Genomic DNA, 23,056 nt, shown 5'->3' with positions numbered 1-23,056 from the left:
CTGGCCTTGGACTGCTATAGCGGAGGTGCTTTAAGAAGCATGGGACAGCTGCAGCAACTGCATCATTGTACAGATGTTGTCAGCTCTAGGTATTACGTCTAATTATGTGTGGTGGTGCCTCTTATAATAATAAGCAATGGCAGGGGTAGCAAATGCGTATGCAAACTCAATTCCTATCAAAAGTAATATGAATTGAATATCTGAATCTTACATTGCTGTTTTCATAAATCTTAGTCCATGTGTTAACTGAAAATGCATTTTACTTCATTAAAGATTACTCTGGGCTGTGTAGTGATGAATTGTGCATTACGCTGCTGAGGACTTAGGTTACAGGAAATTGGCTACTAGACATGTGCAGCTTCTTTTTACTGTGCATTTCTGTCTTCATTTGAAAGCTGGTATGTGTTAAACTGTAACAGTTCTAAACCTGGACTTGTATTACACCAGACAGAAATATGTATTTGCCTAATATGCAGGGGTAGTAAAAACCCCTGAAAAGCCTATGCAGGTGATTAAACAGTAAAAGTAAGTAAATTAAGTATATGGCATACGTGGGCATGTGTGTGGTGGTTATCTATCTTTTTTTAATCTAAAACATATCCAGTGCAACCAGTACTAAAGTAGGTTATGGTTTATTATTGAAGTTAGAACTTTTACAGACAAAGGTTTCTTTCTAGATTTTTTGATGTTGCTGTTTTATTACACTGGTTGAAATTTAAGTAATTTTTTTTAATTGGAATGTTGACTTGAGGAGTAGCAGCTGAGTGGCAGATTAAGATCTTGTATACCTAGAATACCTGACAAAGCAACAATTCAAATTTTTTGTATGTTCCCTTACTTTCTCAGTTGGAGGTGCGAGAGGAGACCAGTAGCAAAAAGGATCTTAAAATTCAGTGTGATGAAGAAGAATTCAAGATTTACCAGCTGAACATTCAAATCCGTGAAGTTTTTGCCAACCGCTTTACACAAATGTTTGCAGATTATGAAGTATTTGTCATTCAGCCTAGTCAGGACAAGGAATCTTGGTTTACAAACAGGGAACAGATGCAAAACTTTGATAAAGTAAGTTGTAATAAGATATGTCAATGTAAAAAGTAAAACAGTATTCAAACCTAAGACTTTGTTTATTGGGCCATAAAATGGAAAACAGTACTATGAAAATTGTAATTTCTTCCTTAAATGTCAGTGTTCCCAAAAAAAGTCACATCTTGTATACTCTGTGGAAAAATACATACATACACACACTTAGAGATATAAAGGTACTCTTTTAAGGATGCTGTAGAAAAATAGCTTAGACAATCTCACTTCATGGCTAACCTCTATATTAAGGTTAAATATTACTAGTGACAATGATTTTTTTTTTTTAAATTTTTTTTTGTAAACCAGAGGAATTGCTGAATATGTTAATGAATAAAGCCATGACCCCTTATAGCACTTACGTACATGTGTACCAAATGTATTCCTACCTCTTTTCTAGGGAAACACAAGTCTCAGTTCTTCAAATTTTACTACTGTCGTCTTTACTGGAGATTAGATATTGTCAGCAGGAAAGTTCACATGGGTGAAGATTATGTTGAAGCACTGCCTGCTAAAATGCTAATCTGATTCCCATCAAATTGTATGAAAAGATTCTCATCAACTTCATAAGCTTTGAGCCCAGCCAGAAGTACATAATATCCACACCTGCAGTACTGTTGTTGTGGTTTGCTGGGATTGTGTTGACATTTTTAGAAAATTAAGGAAGTGCTAAAATCACAGTTTAATAATTATTGTGCTATAGGGTAGGTAATTGTCATGAAACTGAAGATTGCATATCTGTTTCAGAGATAGAATTGGTGTATGTAATAAAACTAGGCTTTCAGTGGCACCGAAGCACTCTGATACATCCTTGAGTAGACAAATTGGGTGCTTTTGATGGATGTATCTCTCTCTGCAGACTCACAAACACTTACCTCTTCTTGTCTGTTAGGCATCTTTCTTGTCGGACCAGCCTGAACCTTACTTGCCTTTCCTCTCGAGATTCCTGGAGACCCAAATGTTTGCATCTTTTATTGACAATAAGATTATGTGCCATGATGAAGATGATAAAGACCCTGTTTTAAGAGTATTTGATTCTAGAGTGGATAAAATTAGGCTGCTAAACGTTAGGACACCCACTCTGCGCACATCTATGTATCAAAAGTGTACAACCATTGATGAGGCTGGTAAGAGTAATAAGCCACTTTCTTGACATTTAAGAAAATACTACTAGCCAGTGCTGTGTGTTGTAGACATTAGGTTAAAGTTAAGTAACGATTTATGCTTTGAAACTTTAAAAAAAAAAAAAGGAAAAGCTGAGGTGTAATGCTTAAGTGGCGAACTAAACGTTATATAGGAAGCTGAGATGTGAGGTGAAATTCATGTAAAGTTTAATTGAACTCAACTGTTTTCCTGCATGCTTTGTGTGAAAAATGTTTGAGCTTGAGAAGATAAACATTTTTCTCCTTTTGGTGGCAGTTCTCTGATGTTTAATACACTCTTGTGCTAGTGTACCTGTTGGTGTCAGTAGGAAACTTCCACCTCCTCTCAAATTTGAGATCTGCTTTTAGTTGAGGATGTGTGATTATAGATACATGTCTGATTAAAACACCTTTAAAAAAATTAACTTTCATACTGTTTCAGAGAAATCTATTGAATTAAGGCTAGCAAAAATAGATCACACTGCAGTCCATCCACACTTGCTGGACATGAAAATTGGACAAGGAAAATATGAGCTTGGATTTTTTCCCAGGCTTCAGTCTGATGTTTTATCCACTGGACCAGCAAGCAACAAGTGAGTAAGCTAGGACAACAGGTGCTGGATCTTCCAAGATCTGTAGAATGGTACTAACACAGAGATACTAGAAAGCAGATTCACTATCTTTTTTTTTTTCTTTTAAAGTGAGAACAGAGCAGATGGTGTGGGTGGGTTGTATGTGGTGTTTTGGGTTTTTTTTGGTTATGTCTCTTGCTTTTTTTCACACCCCCCCCCCCTTCTTTTTTAAGTCTGGACTTCCAGAAGCAAATTTATGTAAGAAAGCCCTATTATGTTTGAGGTTATAGTTGATGTACTTTGAGTTACTTATAATTACTATCAATATAAAAGCAGATCTCCTTATTTGATCTCAGTTAAGAGCTAGCAAATATTTTAGGATATCTTCTTATAAAAACATTGAAGGAAGAGGAGAAAGGTGTAAATTGTACTGGATATCATAAAAGGATGGAAAAATACAAAGCAAGTGTATGTGATCTAATTTTCTAAAATCCTTTGATTGCCCAATGTTGGATTCTTCTACAGAGATTCTTTGTGTGTATTTGCAGCTGTACTTTGTCAGATGTAATTAGGTCAACATGTTTAATATACAGTAAGATAGAAACTTATTTCCCCCATTGCAACTGCCCTTCACCTAACTCTTGACATTTGCTTAATAATCCTCCGTCTGTAGGTGGACAAAGAGAAATGCTCCCGCACAGTGGAGGCGGAAGGACAGACAGAAGCAACACACAGAGCACCTGCGTCTTGACAATGATCAGAGAGAGGTGAAAATTGTTCAGCTATAGAGACCTGATATATTTTTTTTTTTCCTAATTGCCTGAATGATGCTTTGTAACCTTTATGAAATGTCTAGACAGTTACTTGCAGTCCATCTCTGCTCTCCCTTATGTGTATTTAGTACAAATGAAATTCCTGGTCCATAGCAGTCAAAAAATACTTAGTTGGCTTATTCTAAAAGTATGCCATTTCTACCCCCTCTCAGGACAAAATTATTTCATCCCATGCATAGGAGAGTTCACTGAAAATGTCATCACATGCTTTAAAGTTTAAAAAAAGGGGGGGGGAGGGTGGGATGGGTGGGGAAGGGAGGAGTTCATCTTAACAGTTTTTAGCTGTCTATTTCCTGTCTCTAAATATCTTAGTCACCCTGTGCTTTTGTATATTTGATGGAGGAAAGATAACCACCTCCAGAGTGATTAATTTCATCCTAAAATCAGAAGCATTGCTTTTTGGAATTGCCTGGCTTTTTTGTAGACCATAAAAGAAGTCTTAAGGTGACAAATTGACAAGCAATCTCATGCTAAGGTGGGAATGTGAACCCCACCCATGCTGTCAGGTTTGTGTCTGCCTGTTTTTACACAGCACAGCCTGATGCTGCTTTACCCACCTTCTGAAATGATAACTTCTCTCACTAGTGCTTCTACAGCTGACACAGTTATTCTTTGTGGTGAAGGGATTTTGAAAGATCTGCGTGATGTGAACTAATTACAGTATAGTTAGTATAGTTTCTAATTCATATGATACAGACTGCAAACTGGTACACCAGGTGTTGATTTATGGGTAATTCTAAGAATAATACGGTTTCAAATATCGGAATTCATTTTTTGTTTAGTAACCCCAAAGCTTAACTTTTGTTTAAATGTATATTGTTCATTGAAGACAATATTCTCTTGCCTTGCTAAGTATCTTCAGAAGAGCTTCATTTGGAATTTTAAAGTAGTCTTGCATCTGGTAGGATAGTGTTATCAAAATCAAATATCTTTGTCTATTTCATTCTTTTATGGTAGTGATGAGTTTACCTTTGCCTTTCCAGTGTACTCATTTCCAGAATTTTCACATTGGTTTGTTAAAATTTTGTTGCAGTATAGTGTCATCTATGTCATCCATAACTGTGTAATAGAGGAATGTCTGCATAATAAAAAAAACCTATGAGTAGTTTCTGGCTCTGACATGTTCCATATGCTCAGATAACTCTAAAGTACTTTTTACTGAGAAGTAACAGAAGTGAAGAATAGTTGATTTGTAACCTCATTACTGCTTTTAACAGTTATAATGTTTAATACATGTAAACCTCGAAGATATCAATTACGTAATTACAGAGGGAAAAATCTACCTCTAGTCTCTGGGGTTTTGTGTTTGTTTTGTTTTTTAACTGACTTTTCACAAGTTGATTATCCTATCGGAGTTATTCTGTCACGTGAGGCAAATAATTTCTGAGGAATAAAAATTACAAATAGCCTCAGGTGAGGGTACCAACTCCCAAGTTAATCTGTGTTGATGTTTTAGGGTTTTTATGCTGTGCCTTTTTGATTACATAATACTGGTTGAACGCTGACCTGCTCTCCCAGGTGAACCAGAGATTTTCCTATTAAGTTTGAAAGAATGGAGAGGGAGCCCTTCTGGGATGAACACTGGGGATCAGGCTGAGCAGCAGGCATTGGTTTCAAAGTGCAGTGTTGTGAGGTTTATACACATTGAAGCTTTGGGGCAGCCAACAAAAATCTGTGGAATTGAGACTTAGTGGCTTTTAAGTTGCAAATATTTGTGCCCAGTGGAGGGCAGAGTTTACACCAATCCAATGATTGAACACCATCTTTTCTTTTTTTTCCTTTCAGCTTCATTGCTTGGGAATTTATTTTTATGTTGAATGCTTGGAAGTTCTGCGTTGTATTACGTCTTCACTCTTTTCCTTTTCTGTTTTGCATGCTTGCTTTTATTACTTCATATGTACTTACCACTTCCGCTTTATATGGTCTCTTGGCTTTTTGCTACCAACTTGTCCTCCCAGCACCTGGACTTTTCCATGTCAGAGCTTCAGTTGCAGTTGTGTTTAGACTGGGACCAGCATGATTGGCCCTTCATGCCCTCTATAAAATCTGTGTCAGAGCGTTATCTGGTATGTCCAATGCACAACATGACTATAATCATAGTTTGGGATAAAGATGCATAATTAAATGTATATATCATAGCTCTTTAATGCAAGGCTGATGGAGAAGGTGTGGTTTTCCCTCTTTGCAAAGATCAGATCATGTTTGATAAATCTGTCTGTTAACTGAATTTTCAGTTGGTCATTATTTCAGTGTAAGCTAGAGAAATTACCTATTAATCTGAAATAGGTACTAATCGTGAGTATTCTATCAGTGCCTGTATGGGACTTTCTCATCACTTATTCAATTAGCCGTGCTCCTGTGATTACCTGTCTTTCAAAACATTTTGCAAATTATTGTTGTCTTGGAGGTGAAAACAGTGGCAACTCCTTAATGGGCAGTAACAGGAGCAGAAAATCTCTTTCAAGTATAGTGAGGAAATTATTTTTCTCAAAAATGCAGATGGTTCACAGCTGAGAGCGGTTAATAGCATTTTGCAGCTGCTTCCTGAAAGACTGGGAGGGTGGGTAAGCAAACCAGAGATCTGCAGGAATGCAGGGCATAGCACAGCTCTCGGATGTTGTCAAGCTTCAGCAAAGTTTTCTTGCAGTCCCTATGTAGACCAGTCTGCTGTTTGAATGGTCTTGGTCTGGGTAATTAGTACAAACTTTAATTTTATATGAAAAAAAACAAGGCAGTTCTCAGTAGTGGAGGGAATAACTATGCATGTAAATATCCTTGGCAGTTTGTATTGTGTTTTTGTTATTCAGCAATGTGTGTTTTAATATTAGATAGACAATGTAAATGGGGATTTGTCCTCCAGTGAAATAGTACCTTAAGTGTCTCAGCCCAATATAATGCTGGATATGAAAAGAGGCCTTTTCTGAATGGGGATCTGATCCTTTCCTAATTGCACAGGGGTGGGTTATAAAGATAAGTTTATCCTTTTCTCCTGGCAAAATAGTCTCACTTGCGCTTCTATCCGTATCTGTCAATTTTCTACCCCAACACAGAAGTATATCCAAGAAGCCAGGAATCTAGGCAGCACTATTCGGCAGCCCAAACTGTCTAACCTCTCTCCATCGGTAATTGCACAAACAAACTGGAAGTTTGTAGAAGGCTTGTTGAAGGAATGCCGAAATAAGGTAATACAGAGAATATTTCTGTCCTCTTGCACCTCATATCCATCCTTTATGGACCATTTCTTGGCCAATATCCTTGAACCCCCGTCTTCTGCTTTCTGTTTCTGCTTTAGCTGTATAAAGATTTTTGAATGGTAATGAGAAATTCACTAAGAGATAACGTATTTAGAGATTCTGCAAGGAGTGGAAACTTTATCAAGCAGACTTATGGTAGAGAATGGAAAATGATAGAAAGAGATTGAATATTCTGATGAGTCTTTATCATCCCACTGCCCGTGTCTATCATAGCTTATTTCAGTTATCACTAATAAGACTGTATTATTGCAACAAGAGTGAATGTTCCAAAAGAGGAGGTTGTGGTGAAACTGCAGGAGCTGTTCTCATAACTAAAGGAAGTGGGTTAACAAACTTCTGAAACGTAAGTTTTCAAGCGCTTAATGAAGAAATTCAGCATTAGTTTGTAGACATGCTTCACCAGTATATATTTGACAATATATTAATCTGAATTAAGTGTTAATGTTTATACTAACAGTAAAAAGAATAATTATCAAATAGATGCATTCTTGCCTTAAGTGAGTGGAGGTAATATAACAATTGTATACAGCTTTTCATAAAACCATATTTAATACATGCATCTACTTCTGATTTCACTTTAGTTTTCTGTATGTACAAAACTGCATAAACAATCCCCCTCACTTAATAGAGGCATATGACAGTGAAAGTCCTTGAAGATAGACTTGATTCTTTCACTGTGGGAATGCAACTCGAGGGAATGTAGTGAGCCTGCTGTTAGCAGAGAGAGAAATTACCAGGGGAGGTGAGGAGGAGGAGAAGCTAGAGACTAACTTAGTTCTTAGGCTCAACTAAGACTCTGCATAGGTGCCTAAGGCAGTATTACTCATTTGAGAGCTACTCTAGAATAGCAACAATGATGAAAAAATGTTAAGAGATGAGCAGAAGTGATTCCCTTGTCGTTTTTCCCTTCAGGTAGCTATACAATGAGTATGTTGTGACTGGGAGACTGTACTTGAAGAGTTGGTGAGAGCTTTGTTGACCAGTATGAAATTGTGCACAATTTAGGGGAATGTTACTCATCGGGGAAACTCAAGAGATGCACTCCAGAATGGGTTTGGTTTAAACGCAAATACCCTTCTGACAGAGCACAGTCTCACAGAAACGGCATATCCCCCTGCTACTTGGAAGCACTTGAGCCCATTCACCTCCCCTGGGAGGAGGTGGACATAGTGTACTGCTCCCAGTCCAGCACTCACCAGGCTTCAGAAACACCCAAGCCTCCCTTGCAGGGCCTTGCTGCTAGGCTTCTAGTTTGTCATTATGTGGCCTGCTGTTCCCTTTGGGCTTATGTGCCCATTTGCAAGCCCGTTGTCAGCAAGATGGAAGAGGCTGTAAAGTGATCAACACTGCTGCTGCCATGTCTTGAAAAGCAGGGATAAAAGACATGTAGTCTTGCACTAGCTTCAGAAATACTACATACACCCAGTTATTCTGCCACAGCTTTGCTATCGTGTGCTTCCTTATTGGTTATTTAAGAAACGTAAGTGATCTTAGAAGTTCCTATGGAAAGAATTAACTCTCTTTTGCCTTGTCCTTTTTGAGACCAAGAGAATGTTGGTTGAAAAAATGGGGCGAGAAGCTGTGGAGCTAGGTCATGGTGAAGTGAATATCACAGGTGTAGAAGAGAATACCCTGATAGCCAGTCTGTGTGACCTCTTAGAAAGGATATGGAGCCACGGTCTGCAAGTCAAACAGGTGAGGAACAAATACTCCTATATGTTGCAGAATGCACTTTTCCTAAAGTCATGTTATGCTCTTCCTCTCTCCGCTTTCAGACGATGCCTTTTCTGTGTATATAGACATGTTAAAATACTTGTGTGTGTGACCCCAGCCTTTGTTCTGTCAGTTACTGTCCCCTTGTCTGTCTCCACTTTTTGCTTTGGGCTATGTGCAAGTGCACATGTAGAAGTATTCCACAGGTGACTTCTTGGAAGACTGTCTTTGCATTTAACCTGGGGTTTTTGTTTGGTTTGGTTTGTGGGTTTTGGTGCTTTGTGGTTGTGGGGTTTTTTTTTGATGGGGTGGTAAATAAAACTTTTTCTGTGGTCTTAATATTTTTGTTAATGAAGTTGCATAGGCTGTAAGGCAGGGTATGGTAAAGGTGCTGTCAATGGGATATGGTATGGGGAATTTGTTTTCATGAAGGATAATTTAGTTTTTAAGAGTAAAACCGTTGCGATTTTCGTTCTTCCTGAATGATGGAGGGATAGTTAAGTGACGTTTACAAGATCACTAGTTAGAGGTGTTGTTCTATGTATTAAATTAAAATTGATTGTTTTGTTGTTCTTCTTGGAGTCACTTGTGGGACTAGATGGAGTTTGGAAGGCCTTTATCCTTTCCTCCTCCTTTGTACAAAGGAATAGCAAGGACAGTGAGGATTATAACTTTTTTTTTTTTTTAAAAAGAACGTGCAGAATAAATGTACATAATCCAAGCAGCTGTAATTCAGTATCTCTGTTCCCAGCACCCAAGTGCCAGTGTTTAAATCTGCTCTCCTTCAAGCTATATAGCAGTTCTCTATGTGAAGATTTATCATGTGATTCTCTCCCTTCCCTCTTGTATATCACTTAGGATAGAAGCTGTACTGCTTTCGTCTTAGAAGACAGAGCATCAGTATACTCTGCTTCAACTCAGATTTGGGCCTTTCAGACCACCAGACGGCCAACCCTACATAAGGTTAATGCTTTGGATTGATTGCAGATGTTGGCAAACAGTGCTGAATGGTGGAATAGATAGAGTGGTAGAATATAATAGAGGCCTGATGGAGGAAGTGCAGTGCATCTCATATTATGATCCACAGTTAAAAAAAAAAAAAGAAACAGCAAAAAACCCACAACAAAAACAAACATACAAAAAACACCACCGATTCTCTGTGTGCTCCGGCCTTTATTAAATATGCAAAAGCCTGCTGTTTTATACATCAATTTCATTTTATTTTTCAATAGTGAGCCAAGCAAGATTCTTCTTTCTTAATTGACCATAGTAATGAGGATGGATGGCTTTCCTTCCACCAATCCCTGCCTTTACCTCTTCTCTGCTGATGAACGCTGATAGTCCTACATTAGCTACCTACTGATTCTTCCATGTGCGAAGTGAATCCATGCCTTCCTTTGCCAAGAGCAATGCAAGAGAGTTGTCAGATGTAGGGTCTAATGACTGAAGTAGTCTGAACTTTCAGGCGGCCTTTGTTACTCCCTTGCCCACTCTCTGTCCCACTGCTTTCCTTAGGCTGTCTTCCTTTCCCTTATAGATAGAGCTTGCATCATCATTGCTCTCTGGTAAAGTTAAAGGAGAGTAACATGATGGTAAAGGAAGTGGGCAGATATATGCTGCATGAATTCTTACATTCATCATGATTGTTGACATCTATTTGCTGCAAGATCCTTTGTTTGCTGCTTTATGTGATCTGTTGCAGTTCCCCTTGCCATGGCAGCTAGTTGCTGAACACTAGACTGTGTGTGCATGTGTGTGTTTTTTAAGAGAAATGCCATTTTGGATGTAACTGTTCCCTGGTTGATATTTTTCATGCTCTCTTTTTATGTTTTTATAAAACTTGCAATTTTGGCTTTCCATGGTGGATCTGTCAGGTACACACATGAGGCATTGAGCTTCTCTGGATTTTTTTATGTCTTCACCACTGAATGCATATTTTTTAATAGACTTCTCTCAACACAGATGTTACAAACACTCTAGGCTTTATCTTCTGGAGGCATGCCACTACTGGAATAATCCCTCATGGCTGTTAGTTCTTTATGTCAACTGTAGTGAGCTATAGGAATGAAATGTTTAGAGATTTTTTTAAAGATAGTTCCTAGAAAAATTATTTCAGAGTTGAAACATAATTACTGCACCTCTAGGAAGGCACTTACATGATTTTAGATTACATTGATAGTACTGAATTGACAACTGTTGCTTTACAGTCATAGTTTCTTTCTGCACAAAGTTGTAAATAAAAATATGGCTTTATATTATGACTGCTTTTCTGAAATGCAGAATTGCTAAATCTTTATTGGGATTTCAAGTTAATATAATAATTTAGGAAGATGATAAGTAATACTAATTAATTTCCTCTGCAAGTAATTCCAGTTAATGTGCTGGAGAGCCCCTGTCCAATTACTGCTGCCTTTCTGTGGCTTTGTAAGCTTTTGCTTTATCATGCAGAGTATTTTAGGATGAATCCAAGAATCTTTTTAGCTTGCGAGCGAAAGATTTCCTCTCACACTACTTTAAGCCACCGGAGGTTTAAGAAAGCAACGTAATGACCAAGATGCACCTTTTAAAACCATTTGACGGGTTTATCTTGGCCTAAAAGCTACATCTCAAATTTTAACTTTTAAGTTGGTTTTATAATGTGTAGAGCTGGATTCTTGCTGATAAGTTTTCATTGTCCTGATTATATTTTGGGTTGTCTCTTCTTACTGTGTTTGTGATTATCCAGGTCCTATGCTTGATGCAATTGAGGGGGATCTTTTCTGGTTCTAAAAATTGACAGCATGCACCTATAGCCCTGAATTACCTTGAAGGGAACACTCTAAGATGGTTTACTCAGGCTGTCTTTGTATCTCTTGTCATTTCACTGCTGGAGAGGCAGGGAGGGAAAGACACATAGTACAGGTTATGGCCTCAGACTTAGAACTTTGCTTGCACATAGTGTTTTACAAGCCTTTATATGTTTTCTTGTCATGTTAATGAACTATGAGAAATGAAGTTCAGTTGACTCTTTCCTGTTACCAGAATCATTAGATCCCAGTTGTTTGACTCTTGCTTTTCTTTCTCAACCTCTTTACAGCTCCTGAGCACCTCCAGCTTGTGTCTCATTTTTGGTTTTTACCAATGACTCTATAAGAACAAATGTATTTAAAGCAAGTTTTTGTTATGGCTGATACTGTCAATGATGATTTAAACTTTTTTTTTTTTTTTTGTTATTCAGCTGATAGTGATTTCTTTAGCTAACACTTTTTTTAATTTTAGGGAAAATCTGCTTTGTGGTCTCATCTGTTACACTACCTAGAAAACAGACAGAGAAAAACTATATCTGGCAGCTTCAGTACCTCAGGTAAGATTGGCTTCCACTGGAAGAAGGTGGTAAAAAACCATGAGTAAGAGCTGCCCGCAGATTTGCACCATGCAGAGATTGTTTCCTTGGAAATATCTTTTACTCAGTATAACTGAATCAAGTATTCTATCCACTACAGAGTTAATATAGACCTGGTGTATTGTCTCAATATATTTTGTGAAAAATAAACTTGTTTGGATTGAGCCTACTTGTTTGGGGCAGAAGTATCTGATGTTTTGAAGATAAGCTTTAAAATGGTTTGCTCCAATATACCATCCTCCATATGACACATAGTCACTGCATGACTGGCAAAGCATATTATGTTACGGATGGGGGTGGAAAAAAAAGCATAAGCATATAAAATTGTGCTCTATGTCCTGAAGTTTTGCATTCTTTCTTGAAAAACAACTGAACAGTAGGCTTATTGTTTAAAAGAAAAAGATATTTAAAAAACCACAAAAAACACTGAAGAAACATTTTAATTTTTGTTGTATCAAGTGTTGCAGTAAAAGTAATACTGTACATCAGATCCACTAAGGTTATTAATGTAATATTTAAACACTGCTTGTGTCAGATGGGGGCATAGGGTATAACTTTGGAGAGAAAAATGGATTTGGGGGAGGTGGTGGGTGCCGCTATTTTTTTTCTAAAGTTGCTAAGAGTAACAATATTGCTTAAAAAACCCACAAAAGTGCTATTTTAAAGAGTAGTGGTGTTATAGGAGTGTGCAAAGTGATAGATTAGTTAAACATATGATATGTGGTGAACTGAGTAAAACATGTTGAACACTGTTTTCTGGTGTCAACAGTGCCAATCAGTTTTACTACGTAGAAAGAAAATAGGGTGGTCTTTAGAAAATAATACTTGATTAGTATATGTCTTAAGCCATTTGATGTCATACCAATTTCAGCTGAATCTAAGCTTATTAATGTGTTAATGCTCAGTGTGTGCTGATCTGCATAACCATCTGTGTAGCATATTAGATTTTCATCTCATTTGAAGTGGAAATAAGACACAGTATCTTCACAGAGCAGTGAGTCACCAGTAACACAGGAGTGCAAGCTGGTGTTAATTCACCTTTTTTATATTGATTTTTAAATCTTTAGATGGATTTCTGCTAACAAGAGATTCTGTTCTCCTGCATCTAGGAATACTTCTTGATTCAGAAAGAAGAAAGTCTGATACTAGTCCAGCCATGTCACCTCTTAGAATCTCTCTCATCCAGGATATGAGGTGAGTTTAAACTATTAAAACCAACAGAGAAAACCTGTGAGATTTGCATACTTGTTTCTGTGTATAATGTCTACCATAAAGAAAAGTCTCTTTCATACATCAGGAGGGGGATGTGGGGAAGGAACCTGGTGAACTCTTGTAAAGTATATAGTACAACCTTTTCATTGACCTTCACAAAAAACATTTTATACTGAGCAGATTTTATATTGTCACAGCTACTAGCTTATAGAAATACACTGACAAAGTTTTCATCTTTTTGTAAGTATTCTATATTGTTTTATTTCCACAGAGATGTGGGTGTAGCATATGTATTTTCCCAGTCATTGCCAAGTTGATTGCGTAGCTCTGAGCTCATTCTTGCTTCTCAGTGAAGAAAGCAGTTTAAAGAACTTGTTTCACCTAAGGAATGGGTTTATCTAACATTGAGTGTTAGATAGTGACTAAAACTATAACTTCTGCTCAGTGCCCTCTTTTCAGTACATCAAAAAACAATATGCAAAACTTCTAAAGTAATTTTGAAAGGATTTTTCTTTGCTCCTTTTTCCTTATCAACATCTAATTTTTTCAGTGGAGAGGAGTGAATTGAGGTTTTTCAAGGGACATGCTTGTCCTTTCAAAATATATCATTTGTGTCTTGTATGCAAGAAAAGCTACTACTGAGCATACAAAGACAGTATTTCATTTTCCAAAGCATTCAGCCATAAATATTGCAGTGATATGGTCCAGAATGATTCTTAAATCATGTGAGGCAATGGGCCTGGTTTAGAATGTTGTAAATAGGGCACTGCATTGCAGATATTTCCTTTTCAGGCTCTTACTCTTTTTCAGCTAGATATGCAAGGGATTTAGATACTGCTGAATATTAAGGTGGTCATGCGTTGTTTTCCAGTAGTTTGCCTGATATTTTGCATTTTTGGCAAAACTCCTTCAGACTAGCTTGGTTCAAAAGAACTGTCACACTTTGAAAATACTGGGCAATGTCTTTTCTTCCCCCCCCCCTTTTCAGGCATATCCAGAACATTAGTGAGATCAAAACAGATGTTGGCAAGGCCAGAGCCTGGGTTCGTCTCTCTATGGAAAAGAAGTTGCTCTCTAGGCATCTAAAACAGCTGCTTTCAGATCATGAACTCACAAAGTAAGATGGTTTATCTTTGGCAAAACTTTTAAAAATTAAGCCTGTTCAGTTGTTTGACGTCAAAAACCCAGAAGTGCTTATTCTTCCAGCTGCTTAACAGTGTGCAAAAGGAATAGAACAAACTAGCCTTCCAAGTGTGTCTCTGTACCTGTGTATGAGCTATTTGGGAATTATGATTCAATGCTGGGGTTCTTCAGATACAGAATCAGTTCTGGCAGCATAGGCTTGCCTGTGACTTTGAGGTGAAGTCTTCAAAATTACTAGGGATTAAATGAAACTGGACAAATGCCATTACTTTGAGTCAAACTTTTTATCTTGGCCCTTTTTCTGTAGCTGTGGGGTATTTTGTTTTCCTTGGATTGTTTGTGTGTTTTTGCAGTGCATGACAAAGTGCAGCTTGGGTCCTTTTATGCACTTCTGTCACAATATGAAGAGTGTAAAGGCACATCCAGGTGTGCTTCTGTGGTTCTTGCTAGTGTGACTCAAAGTGACTGTTCCTTAGCTTCTCACTTCTGTCTCCAAATCTGAGACATTCTTGTAACTCCTTTCACTGCCATGTAAAATAATGTAGGTAAACCAAACTTCTGGTGTGGTTTAAGAGAGCAGATGAACGGTGTACACACAATACCTTGAAGGTGACTAGGAATGCTGACTGGGATCAGTTATTGCATCTCATTTTAGGGCAATAAGCTCAAGATGAGATCTGGTAATCTTTTGAAATCTTCAATCTAAATCTTTCAGAGCATGGTTGTCCACATATCTAGATCAAACTGAGTGTCTCGGCTTTGTTTGTCCTCTCCTACACAGTAAAGGTTTTGCATTTATAGCCTGCTTAAGATCATGAGGTGAATTGCTTTCTTAATAGTCAAATAACTGCTATTATGGTCCATTTTTTGTTCTTATTACTTCTCCTAAACATTTCAAAATATGTGACTTTCAATTCCTTGTATATGAGGTAATTAAAAAATTATGAGAAGACCGAACCATTGAGACCCAAAACACTATTTCAAGACTAGTTGTACTATAGGAAGAAAATGGGATAAGTATATGGAGGGGGGCGGGGCAGGGGGATGTGCGTGAAAACTAAAGTCTTGAACCTGGAGAGAGTTCCAAATACGGCTGGCTTCAACTCTGTCAAAAGTACTCTGTGATAGTGCTTCTTATGAGTATGCATGTTGAAGGGCAAAAGGAGAAATGCTCAGCACAAGGACCAATTTATTTGGTGATGTCCAGAGCACGTGTACATTATCTTTATAAACATAAATTCTTTTGTAAATAGTTGCACAAATCAGAGTACAGGCCATATTTAATACTGATTGTTTTAGGAGTAACAATTTGAGGTTTATTTAGTGTAACCTTTGCAGAAAAAAATGTGCAGCTGGTAAGGTTGGATATACTGTTTACTGTGTGGAAATTAAAGGTTCTCTTGTATGGGCCCTAGTAATTGTCATTAGCTTTAATTGAAGACTTCTTTCTGGAGAGAGCTTAACCTATGCTGTCTACTCTTCCTTTCTTCTTCTCCCACTCACACCACCTGCCAAGAAATGTCTTCCCTACCCCAATCCCCCAAAACCCCAACTGATTATTTGATATTTGCCTTGTATTGAATTACATGGATTTTCTGATGAAGCTGTGGTCTTCCAACAGAAAGCAAGGAAAACCTGAAGGACAGAGTGAGGATAGCTAATAAATCTACCTGTATCTCTAAGTTAAGGTTAGGCCTCTCCAGTGAAGTCAGCAGTCCAGATCAGATTAAATTTAGCAGTGTTTGTCCCATGCAGAACAAGTGCTGTGAGAGGACTTTCTACATACCAGCACCCTTCACACCCCACCCCAAAAAAAGAAGGAAAAAACACAACTCTCAACGCTGGCCAATGCACTGTTTGTCTATCAGATTCTGGTTTTTTAGAGCAGAGTGAGACAGCAGCAAAAATACATTTAAGTGAAAGCGACAAGCAAAGGAGCAACTTGCACAGGAATGACATCAGTTCTTTGTGTGCGTTGTGCTGCATATTTAGATATTCTACTTAAAGAAAGGTGTCCTAGGCAGCATGGATTTAAAGTGTGCTCCGTTGTTTGTTTTTAGAGGAAACGTTGCCAAGCTCAGTGAGGTACTAAAAGTAGTTGTGCAACTTCTGTCATTTTACAGTTAACATGATTATGTGTTGTTCTTTTTTGAAGCAACTGTTAGATATTCTAATTAACCCGTTCTCATCACTTGGCATTTGCTAAAAAATGTAAGGAAACTGAAACATGTTTGATTTCTTTCTATTTTGCAAAGGGACTAGATTTAGGGAACAGAAGGAAATCACATAGCTTCACTCCCCTGAGACCTTTATGTACATAAGTAAACTGAGAAATCTTACACTTTGAAAAGGTAGGACAGCCTGTACCCTTGTGGATAGGCTGTCTAAACGTGTGGGTCAGATTGTTCAAATGAAACATGGACACAGTCACCTGTGAGACCTTTGTGGGTTTGCTACTCTTCTGGCTACAGGCAGGTTAATGTTGTTTTAAGGCTCAGTATCTTTATTTCCATTGAACATTGCAAATTCTGGCTTGTGAGTCACTTGCTGACTGTTTTGTAATTTATATCTGAAATTGAGGGGAACTGTCAGGATGTCCTCCTGGCAGGAACAACCTATCCATGGCTGTGTCAGCGTTTCTAACACCTAATTCATGCATTCATGATGTTTTGAATATTCCTCTAGCATCAGTTGGATTTTGATGCATCTTGGCATGCTCTTCCTTTGTGATTATTCACCAACACTGGTATTATTTATTGGTTGCATAATTGACAAAAATAAAGGTGATTGCTACCTACAGTTGAGTAACTTCAAGAGTATTTTCCCATCAAAATTGCACTTGAAAAAGTTGACGTTGTAAATTCTTCTCAAGGTTTCTCAGTTGCAAGTCTTGCAGTGTTAAATTCTCTAATGTGGGTAATTTCAATAGGTATATAACTTTGTTTCTGTTTACAGCACATTCTTCTGCATAGGTGTTAGCATCTCCATGACTGAGAGAAGGCTACTGAGCTACATTTTTATATTTCCACTTAAAAGAAGTTGCAGTTCTGTGCGGCGTTGTGGTCCTAGCAAAGAGCTTGTAACCCGATAGAAGGGAACAGTAGGACTTTAGGCCGCCTTTGCTTGCTTATGATTTTGGTTATGTCAGGAGCTGTGTGCTGTCAACACTGAAGCTATTCCCTAGCTTAACGTGCGGGTTGTTGTAGGCCCTGGGCTATCACCTATAACCTAATACAAGCAGATAGCCCCAGTGCTTGCCCTAGTGTCCTTTGGAAACAGTCTTCTAACTGCCTTGTGCTTGAGGACTCTCCCACAGCACTATCTGCTCAGAAGTAACTTAGGAGGACTCTCTTTACTTGAATTCTGTCATTTTACATGGCCAAAAGAAGACAGGGAATTTTTTCCAAGAAAGTATGAAAGTCCTTTTCCTATCTTTTGTGGTGTTTTCGGGTGGGAGAAGACCCTTAGAACACCCCAAACCTTGCTTTTGAGGAGTGGAAAAGAGTTTGAAGTATTGGACTGAGGCACTTGGGAGACTTGAGACTTGCAGAGTGTCGTCATATCTTGGCACATTAAATACTGTTGGCTCTACTAGTATCACTTGTCATTTGTAATTGCTTGCATATTCTTCATGGTTTACGTAATAAATATGCATAATAGAAAACATTTTACTGAAAGCATCTTCTTACTATGACAGATTATTTGTTTTGCTTTGTCAGAAAACTCTACAAGCGTTATGCATTCCTCCGCTGTGATGATGAGAAAGAACAATTCTTATATCATCTCCTGTCATTCAATGCTGTTGATTACTTTTGCTTTACCAATGTTTTCACAACAATCTGTAAGTATTTGCTTTCCCTGGAACTCTGATATCCAGATTTAGCTGAGGCCTTACCCAAAATTCTAAACAGCTCTGAGCAACTTGCCTTAATGCAATTGTTCTGCCTTTCTTCCTGGTATCCATCTGTGTATGCTGTATCACTATTTATGTGGTTCTCTTTGGTGGGCAGTAGTGTCTCTCTCTGTGTACTAAAGGCTTTTGTTTCTAACTTGGTAAAATATGGGCAGCTTTAATTCTTTTAGTTGGGGGAGAGTTCTCAACAGAAAATTTTGTGGTGGACTTGTTCTTATTTAGCATGATGCAAACAATATGGATTCTTCATTATCGAGGTAAGAATATTAACACATGCTAGGGATTAAAAAGAAAATAAAAAACCTTTCCCCTCTTCGTGCTCAGCCTACTTTGCTGCATGCCTGTCTCTAAGTTTGGGATAACAGTGAAATGCCCGTTGAGGGCTGCATCAGAGCTCTGCAACACATTGAAGTACGCCCCTCCCCTCCCCCCCCCCTTTTTTTTAAAGATGCCCTAGAGAAACTTTTAACCTCTTGTTGCTGATGCCTAAATGTGTTGCAGAGTTTTCATGCATTTGTGTGCCTGTTGCCACAGGACCTCACTAATAAGGCAGAATAAGGAAAGACTGTAAGCAAGGCTTATAAAACTGTGTGTGGGGTTGTGTGAAAGGATCCCCCTGGCCCCATGGTAGGGGCTACTGTTGATGGTATGTTATGATCCATATTTGTGTGTATGAAAAACAAAGCAAGGAGATGTCTAAGCAAAGCAGGTTTTGATCTTGTGGGCAAGTTCTGGACAATGCTAAAACCTGGTCTGCTGGATGCAGTTAAAGTCTCACTTTAAGACTATCAACACAGAAAAAAAGAGAAACATTTTAATTCATTCCTAAATGCTACGAGCATCAAGCTTTTAAGAAAATCCAACCACCAAATGCTTTCTTGAGGGCACTGACAGCTGAGGAGACATTGAGGGAGAAATGTATTAAATGCCTCAGCTGAAAAGTCCTAACTATAATCCATTTATGCATTATAAAAGAAGGGCAAATTGCCAACAAACACAGTGACCATTCAGGTAATTGGATTTTGTTATAAAAGTTTGGTTAACAGGGGGCTGTGCATGAGATGCTAGGTGATTGAAGAGCCCATTTCCTCAGGAGCACATGCGTCCTGAGCCAGAGAAGGGACTGTAACTCAGGTGATACTATGTGGAATTAGCCACTGGTAAACCTGACAACAGAAAGTGTCTGAGCATATGTGTGGTACCAGTTAGAGGAAGAGAGGGGAAAAGTTGCTTGTTCTTTTTAGTATCAAGAAGTCTTAGAGTTAGCATAGCTAAGAGCAACGTGGTACAAAGAAACTTGCAGCATTCTAATGTATTTTCACTGAATTTGTTCAGCCACAGTAGTGAATGCTGCTACAAGCAAGCCCTGCAGACAAAGGCTTCGGTTAGTAATTGAATGGGAATTGGTGTTAGCTGTGTAGTGTGTGTATGTGTACACACAAAAGCAGGCAGTTAGGAGTTGAGCATTTAGTTGCATGCTGAGCTACAATGTAGTCCTGGATATATGAATATTCTGTCTTCACTTCCTTGTTTCTAAGCTGGGGACAAGTAACCATCTTCTTGACATGTTTTGAGGCTGGTAAATGAAAAATTACTATACCCAGATGAAGGCATTATTCCATCTGTATTTCTTTTTTCATTTGACAGTGTTTTTCTATCAGCTCTGCTTCTTAACGACTACTCTGTGTGCACTTCCTGATTGTCAGTCAGTGCTTAGTGTGCAAATGTTAGCATGATTAAGTAGCAGCTCTGATGTTGTTTTAACATTTCCTGGTACTGCAGTATTATAGGCTTACCTTTCCCTCCTCTTTTCATTAAAGAGGTTACATAATTATTCTTCTTAATTTTTGAAGTGTTGTTTCTTCTTGTGTTTGCAGTGATCCCATACCACATATTGATTGTTCCTAGCAAGAAACTTGGTGGCTCAATGTTTACAGCCAATCCTTGGATCTGTATCTCGGGAGAACTGGGTGAAACAGGAGTCCTGCAGATTCCCAGGAATATATTAGAAATGACTTTTGAGGTTTGTATTGCTTGATACAAAAAATGCTTTGGAAGTTCTGTTTGTTCAGTTTTAAAGTCTCCCCTTGCTGTAACATCTTGCCATACATTTCATATCTTCAGTCTGTGGGGTTAGTCACAAATACTTTCTGTGCCTGTACATAGCAAATTTAGTCTATATTTAATAACATGCAGAGCAAAATGACTGACAGATCCTTAGTGCAAGGATGCACAAGTCTGTCTTTATATTACAACTTTGTGCTGTAATGGTGGGAGGTGTCATATCCTCTTCTACTGGAAACAAAGTAGTGATTCTGTTCTGATTTTTGTGTGTGTGTGTGCATTGGGTAAAATTTAATTGAAAAATCTAGTTCAACTGATACTCTCTCTGCTGATCAAAATCATATTTAACAAAACAAAGCAAAAAACCAAAAACAAACAAAGCAAACGACCTCTAAAAAGCCCAGAATCAATCATGCAGTCAGAAAAGGAGAACCACACTTCTGATTCCCTGTCTGAGCATGTTCTCTGATAGTTTACTCCTCTAACATGCTGTTCTCTTTCAGTTTACTCTGACAAACTCTTTGTTTAATTTGCAGTGCCAGAACCTGGGAAAACTGACCACAGTGCAAATAGGACATGATAATTCAGGGCTGTATGCCAAGTGGCTAGTGGAATATGTTATGGTCAGAAATGAAATAACAGGGCATACTTACAAGTAAGTATCATCTTGACATTTCATATTAGGTAAGTAGAATTTCTGCAGGGAGCTGGCACAGTAAGGCTTGTTTGATTAGAAAGGTCTTATCTCCCAGAACTTTATGTCTACGGCTGCTGCTACCTGAAGGCGTAGAAAGGTCATTTGGCTTCTGGCATTAAACAAGTTGTGATTCTTACAAAATTAAACAGTTTTCAGTTTGCAGATGCTCATGTCTAGCCTCCAAAACATTGGTGGAGAAGATGAGTTGACTGTTAATGCATCTTAAATCTGCCTTGAGCCTAAAAAAGAAATAGCAAGTTAGAGCTCGCTGCTTACCAAGTATGGGTGGTATTTTATATTAAGGCTGAGTGCTCTAGGTGTTAGAGACACCTTTGGACACAAGCTGGAACATAAGGGCTTATGAGTGTTAGAAAGCTGTGTTTGCATAGTGAAAGTAAAGAAGTGAGATTTACAGTAAGAATTAGATATATTTCTATCTATCAGTGTTAGGTACAGCATAGATTGACGCCCTGTCCTTTGTTTAGAGAAACTGTTAGGCTTATGTTGATGACAAACTGACAGGTAAGTCCACTCAGTTCTCTGCCAGTTTGTTTATAATTAAATGAAGAGGCAAGATTCTATTTTTGGATGCTCTTCAGTTTTCTGATTAAGCTGACATCAACACTGGTTTATACAAAGTGGTAATGAGCAAGTGAGCACATGTGCTTTCTAGTGTCTGATTTAATATCCCAATTCCAATAGATGTATTGGTGTTTTGGCATTTAAGTATATGTTTTGTTTTTTTTTTTTTTGTGGCTGAACTGTTATGTAACACATTCAGTGAAAGCATAAGTGTATTTCACCACCCATCTATAGTGTGTAGTGGGTCTTTCCCTTCTACCTCCTCTTCCTCTGCAGCCCTCAAATCATGTGCTACATAAAGGACACAAGACAAAATCTACCACTGTTTGCCTTGCAGATCATCTAGTGCGACATTGAGCGCAAACCTGGAACTGAAAAACTGTTTTACTTTTGCTCCCTCTGCTGGCAAAAGCCAAAACCAAGACTTCATTTGTTGCTAGACAAGTGAAGTATTTCTAATAACTATACTAGCAGAATTTGGGAAAGTCTCTGAAATGGAATTGAATCTGGGTTGAAGAACTTGATCCAAGTATCTCCTTTATGTTCTTAGGTTTCCCTGTGGAAGGTGGCTTGGAAAAGGAATGGATGATGGCAGCTTAGAGAGGATCCTAGTGGGAGAGTTGCTGACCTCCCACACTGAGGTTGATGAGCGGCAGTGCCGAACCCCTCCTTTGCAACAGTCACCAAGCATGATCAGAAGATTTGTCACTATATCGCCGAACAATAAGCCAAGTGAGTGGTGAGGGATGTTTTGTTTTGTACTGTTCTGCATCATCACCTGAGGAGAGCTGCTGCAAACAGAACTGTAGGTTTTCCTCTATTTTAGAACTGTAGCTTGGAGAGAACCTGTGAAACTCACTTAGCCCAACCCAACCTGCTCAAAGTCCAGCTAACTTACAAGTTGCAATACTGAGCAACCTGTACTATCTATTCAAGTTTTGGAAGTCTCCAAGGATGAAAGGAAGATGCTTCTGGACTCCCAGTCCAGTGCTTATCTGCCCTGGCGGTGTTTTTCTCTATTCCTGTCCTTCATCCGTGGAACAAATGCTAAGGAGAAAGGTAGAAATTTGCTGTCCTGTCTCTTATCTGTCCTTCATGGATGAAAAAGCTAGCTAGTGGTTTCTATTTGTGGACTTCAGTTTTTTATTGAGATCACTGGTCTGGGGTTGTCTTGTTCCTGATAAAGCTGGTGGTTACCTTGCTCCCAAGCACACTTGGGCTTACTTATCACAGCAAGTATTTCCAGGATGCCCAGATTTGGTGGTCCTAATCAAAGCAATACTCCTTTTCTTAGCTTTGGACCCTGGTCTGAAAATTCACATAATATGTAAAAACCCTCTCCCATCTGTTGTTGTGTTGAAACACCACAGTCTTAACTTTGATGTAAAACCAGACCATCTCCACTTCTACCTCCTCCACAGTAAATAAAAGTAGAATTGGATTCTATTACCCACAGTCCAGTACCTTTTCAG

The 23,056-nt window shown here is 38.3% G+C and overlaps 1 protein-coding gene across 4 annotated transcripts in view; it reads left to right on the top strand.

Annotated features, from left to right (window-relative positions):
- The window catches only part of DENND5A (DENN domain containing 5A), a gene marked incomplete at both ends in the record, with an annotated part of 66,405 nt that overhangs the window by 40,125 nt on the left and 3,224 nt on the right, over nucleotides 1-23,056 (top strand). For 2 of the 4 annotated variants that reach the window (XM_081999904.1, XM_081999903.1), the window contains 13 exons: nucleotides 847-1,062; nucleotides 1,970-2,204; nucleotides 2,662-2,812; nucleotides 3,465-3,558; nucleotides 6,675-6,806; nucleotides 8,421-8,573; nucleotides 11,850-11,934; nucleotides 13,083-13,167; nucleotides 14,174-14,302; nucleotides 18,048-18,169; nucleotides 20,119-20,264; nucleotides 20,842-20,960; nucleotides 22,135-22,316. In XM_081999904.1, the coding sequence (XP_081856030.1) occupies nucleotides 847-1,062; nucleotides 1,970-2,204; nucleotides 2,662-2,812; nucleotides 3,465-3,558; nucleotides 6,675-6,806; nucleotides 8,421-8,573; nucleotides 11,850-11,934; nucleotides 13,083-13,167; nucleotides 14,174-14,302; nucleotides 18,048-18,169; nucleotides 20,119-20,264; nucleotides 20,842-20,960; nucleotides 22,135-22,316 (1,849 nt within the window). Of the gene's footprint in view, nucleotides 1-846; nucleotides 1,063-1,969; nucleotides 2,205-2,661; nucleotides 2,813-3,464; nucleotides 3,559-5,582; nucleotides 5,691-6,674; nucleotides 6,807-8,420; nucleotides 8,574-9,449; nucleotides 9,555-11,849; nucleotides 11,935-13,082; nucleotides 13,168-14,173; nucleotides 14,303-18,047; nucleotides 18,170-20,118; nucleotides 20,265-20,841; nucleotides 20,961-22,134; nucleotides 22,317-23,056 lie in introns of all 4 variants that reach the window. The other 2 variants (XM_081999901.1, XM_081999902.1) reach the window with 2 other exon arrangements.

Source organism: Phaethon aethereus (genome assembly GCF_964289735.1).
Source record: "Phaethon aethereus genome assembly, chromosome: 5".
In the NCBI taxonomy this organism is placed as follows: Eukaryota; Metazoa; Chordata; class Aves; order Phaethontiformes; family Phaethontidae; genus Phaethon; species Phaethon aethereus.
This window is presented reverse-complemented; position numbering and strand designations above follow the sequence as displayed.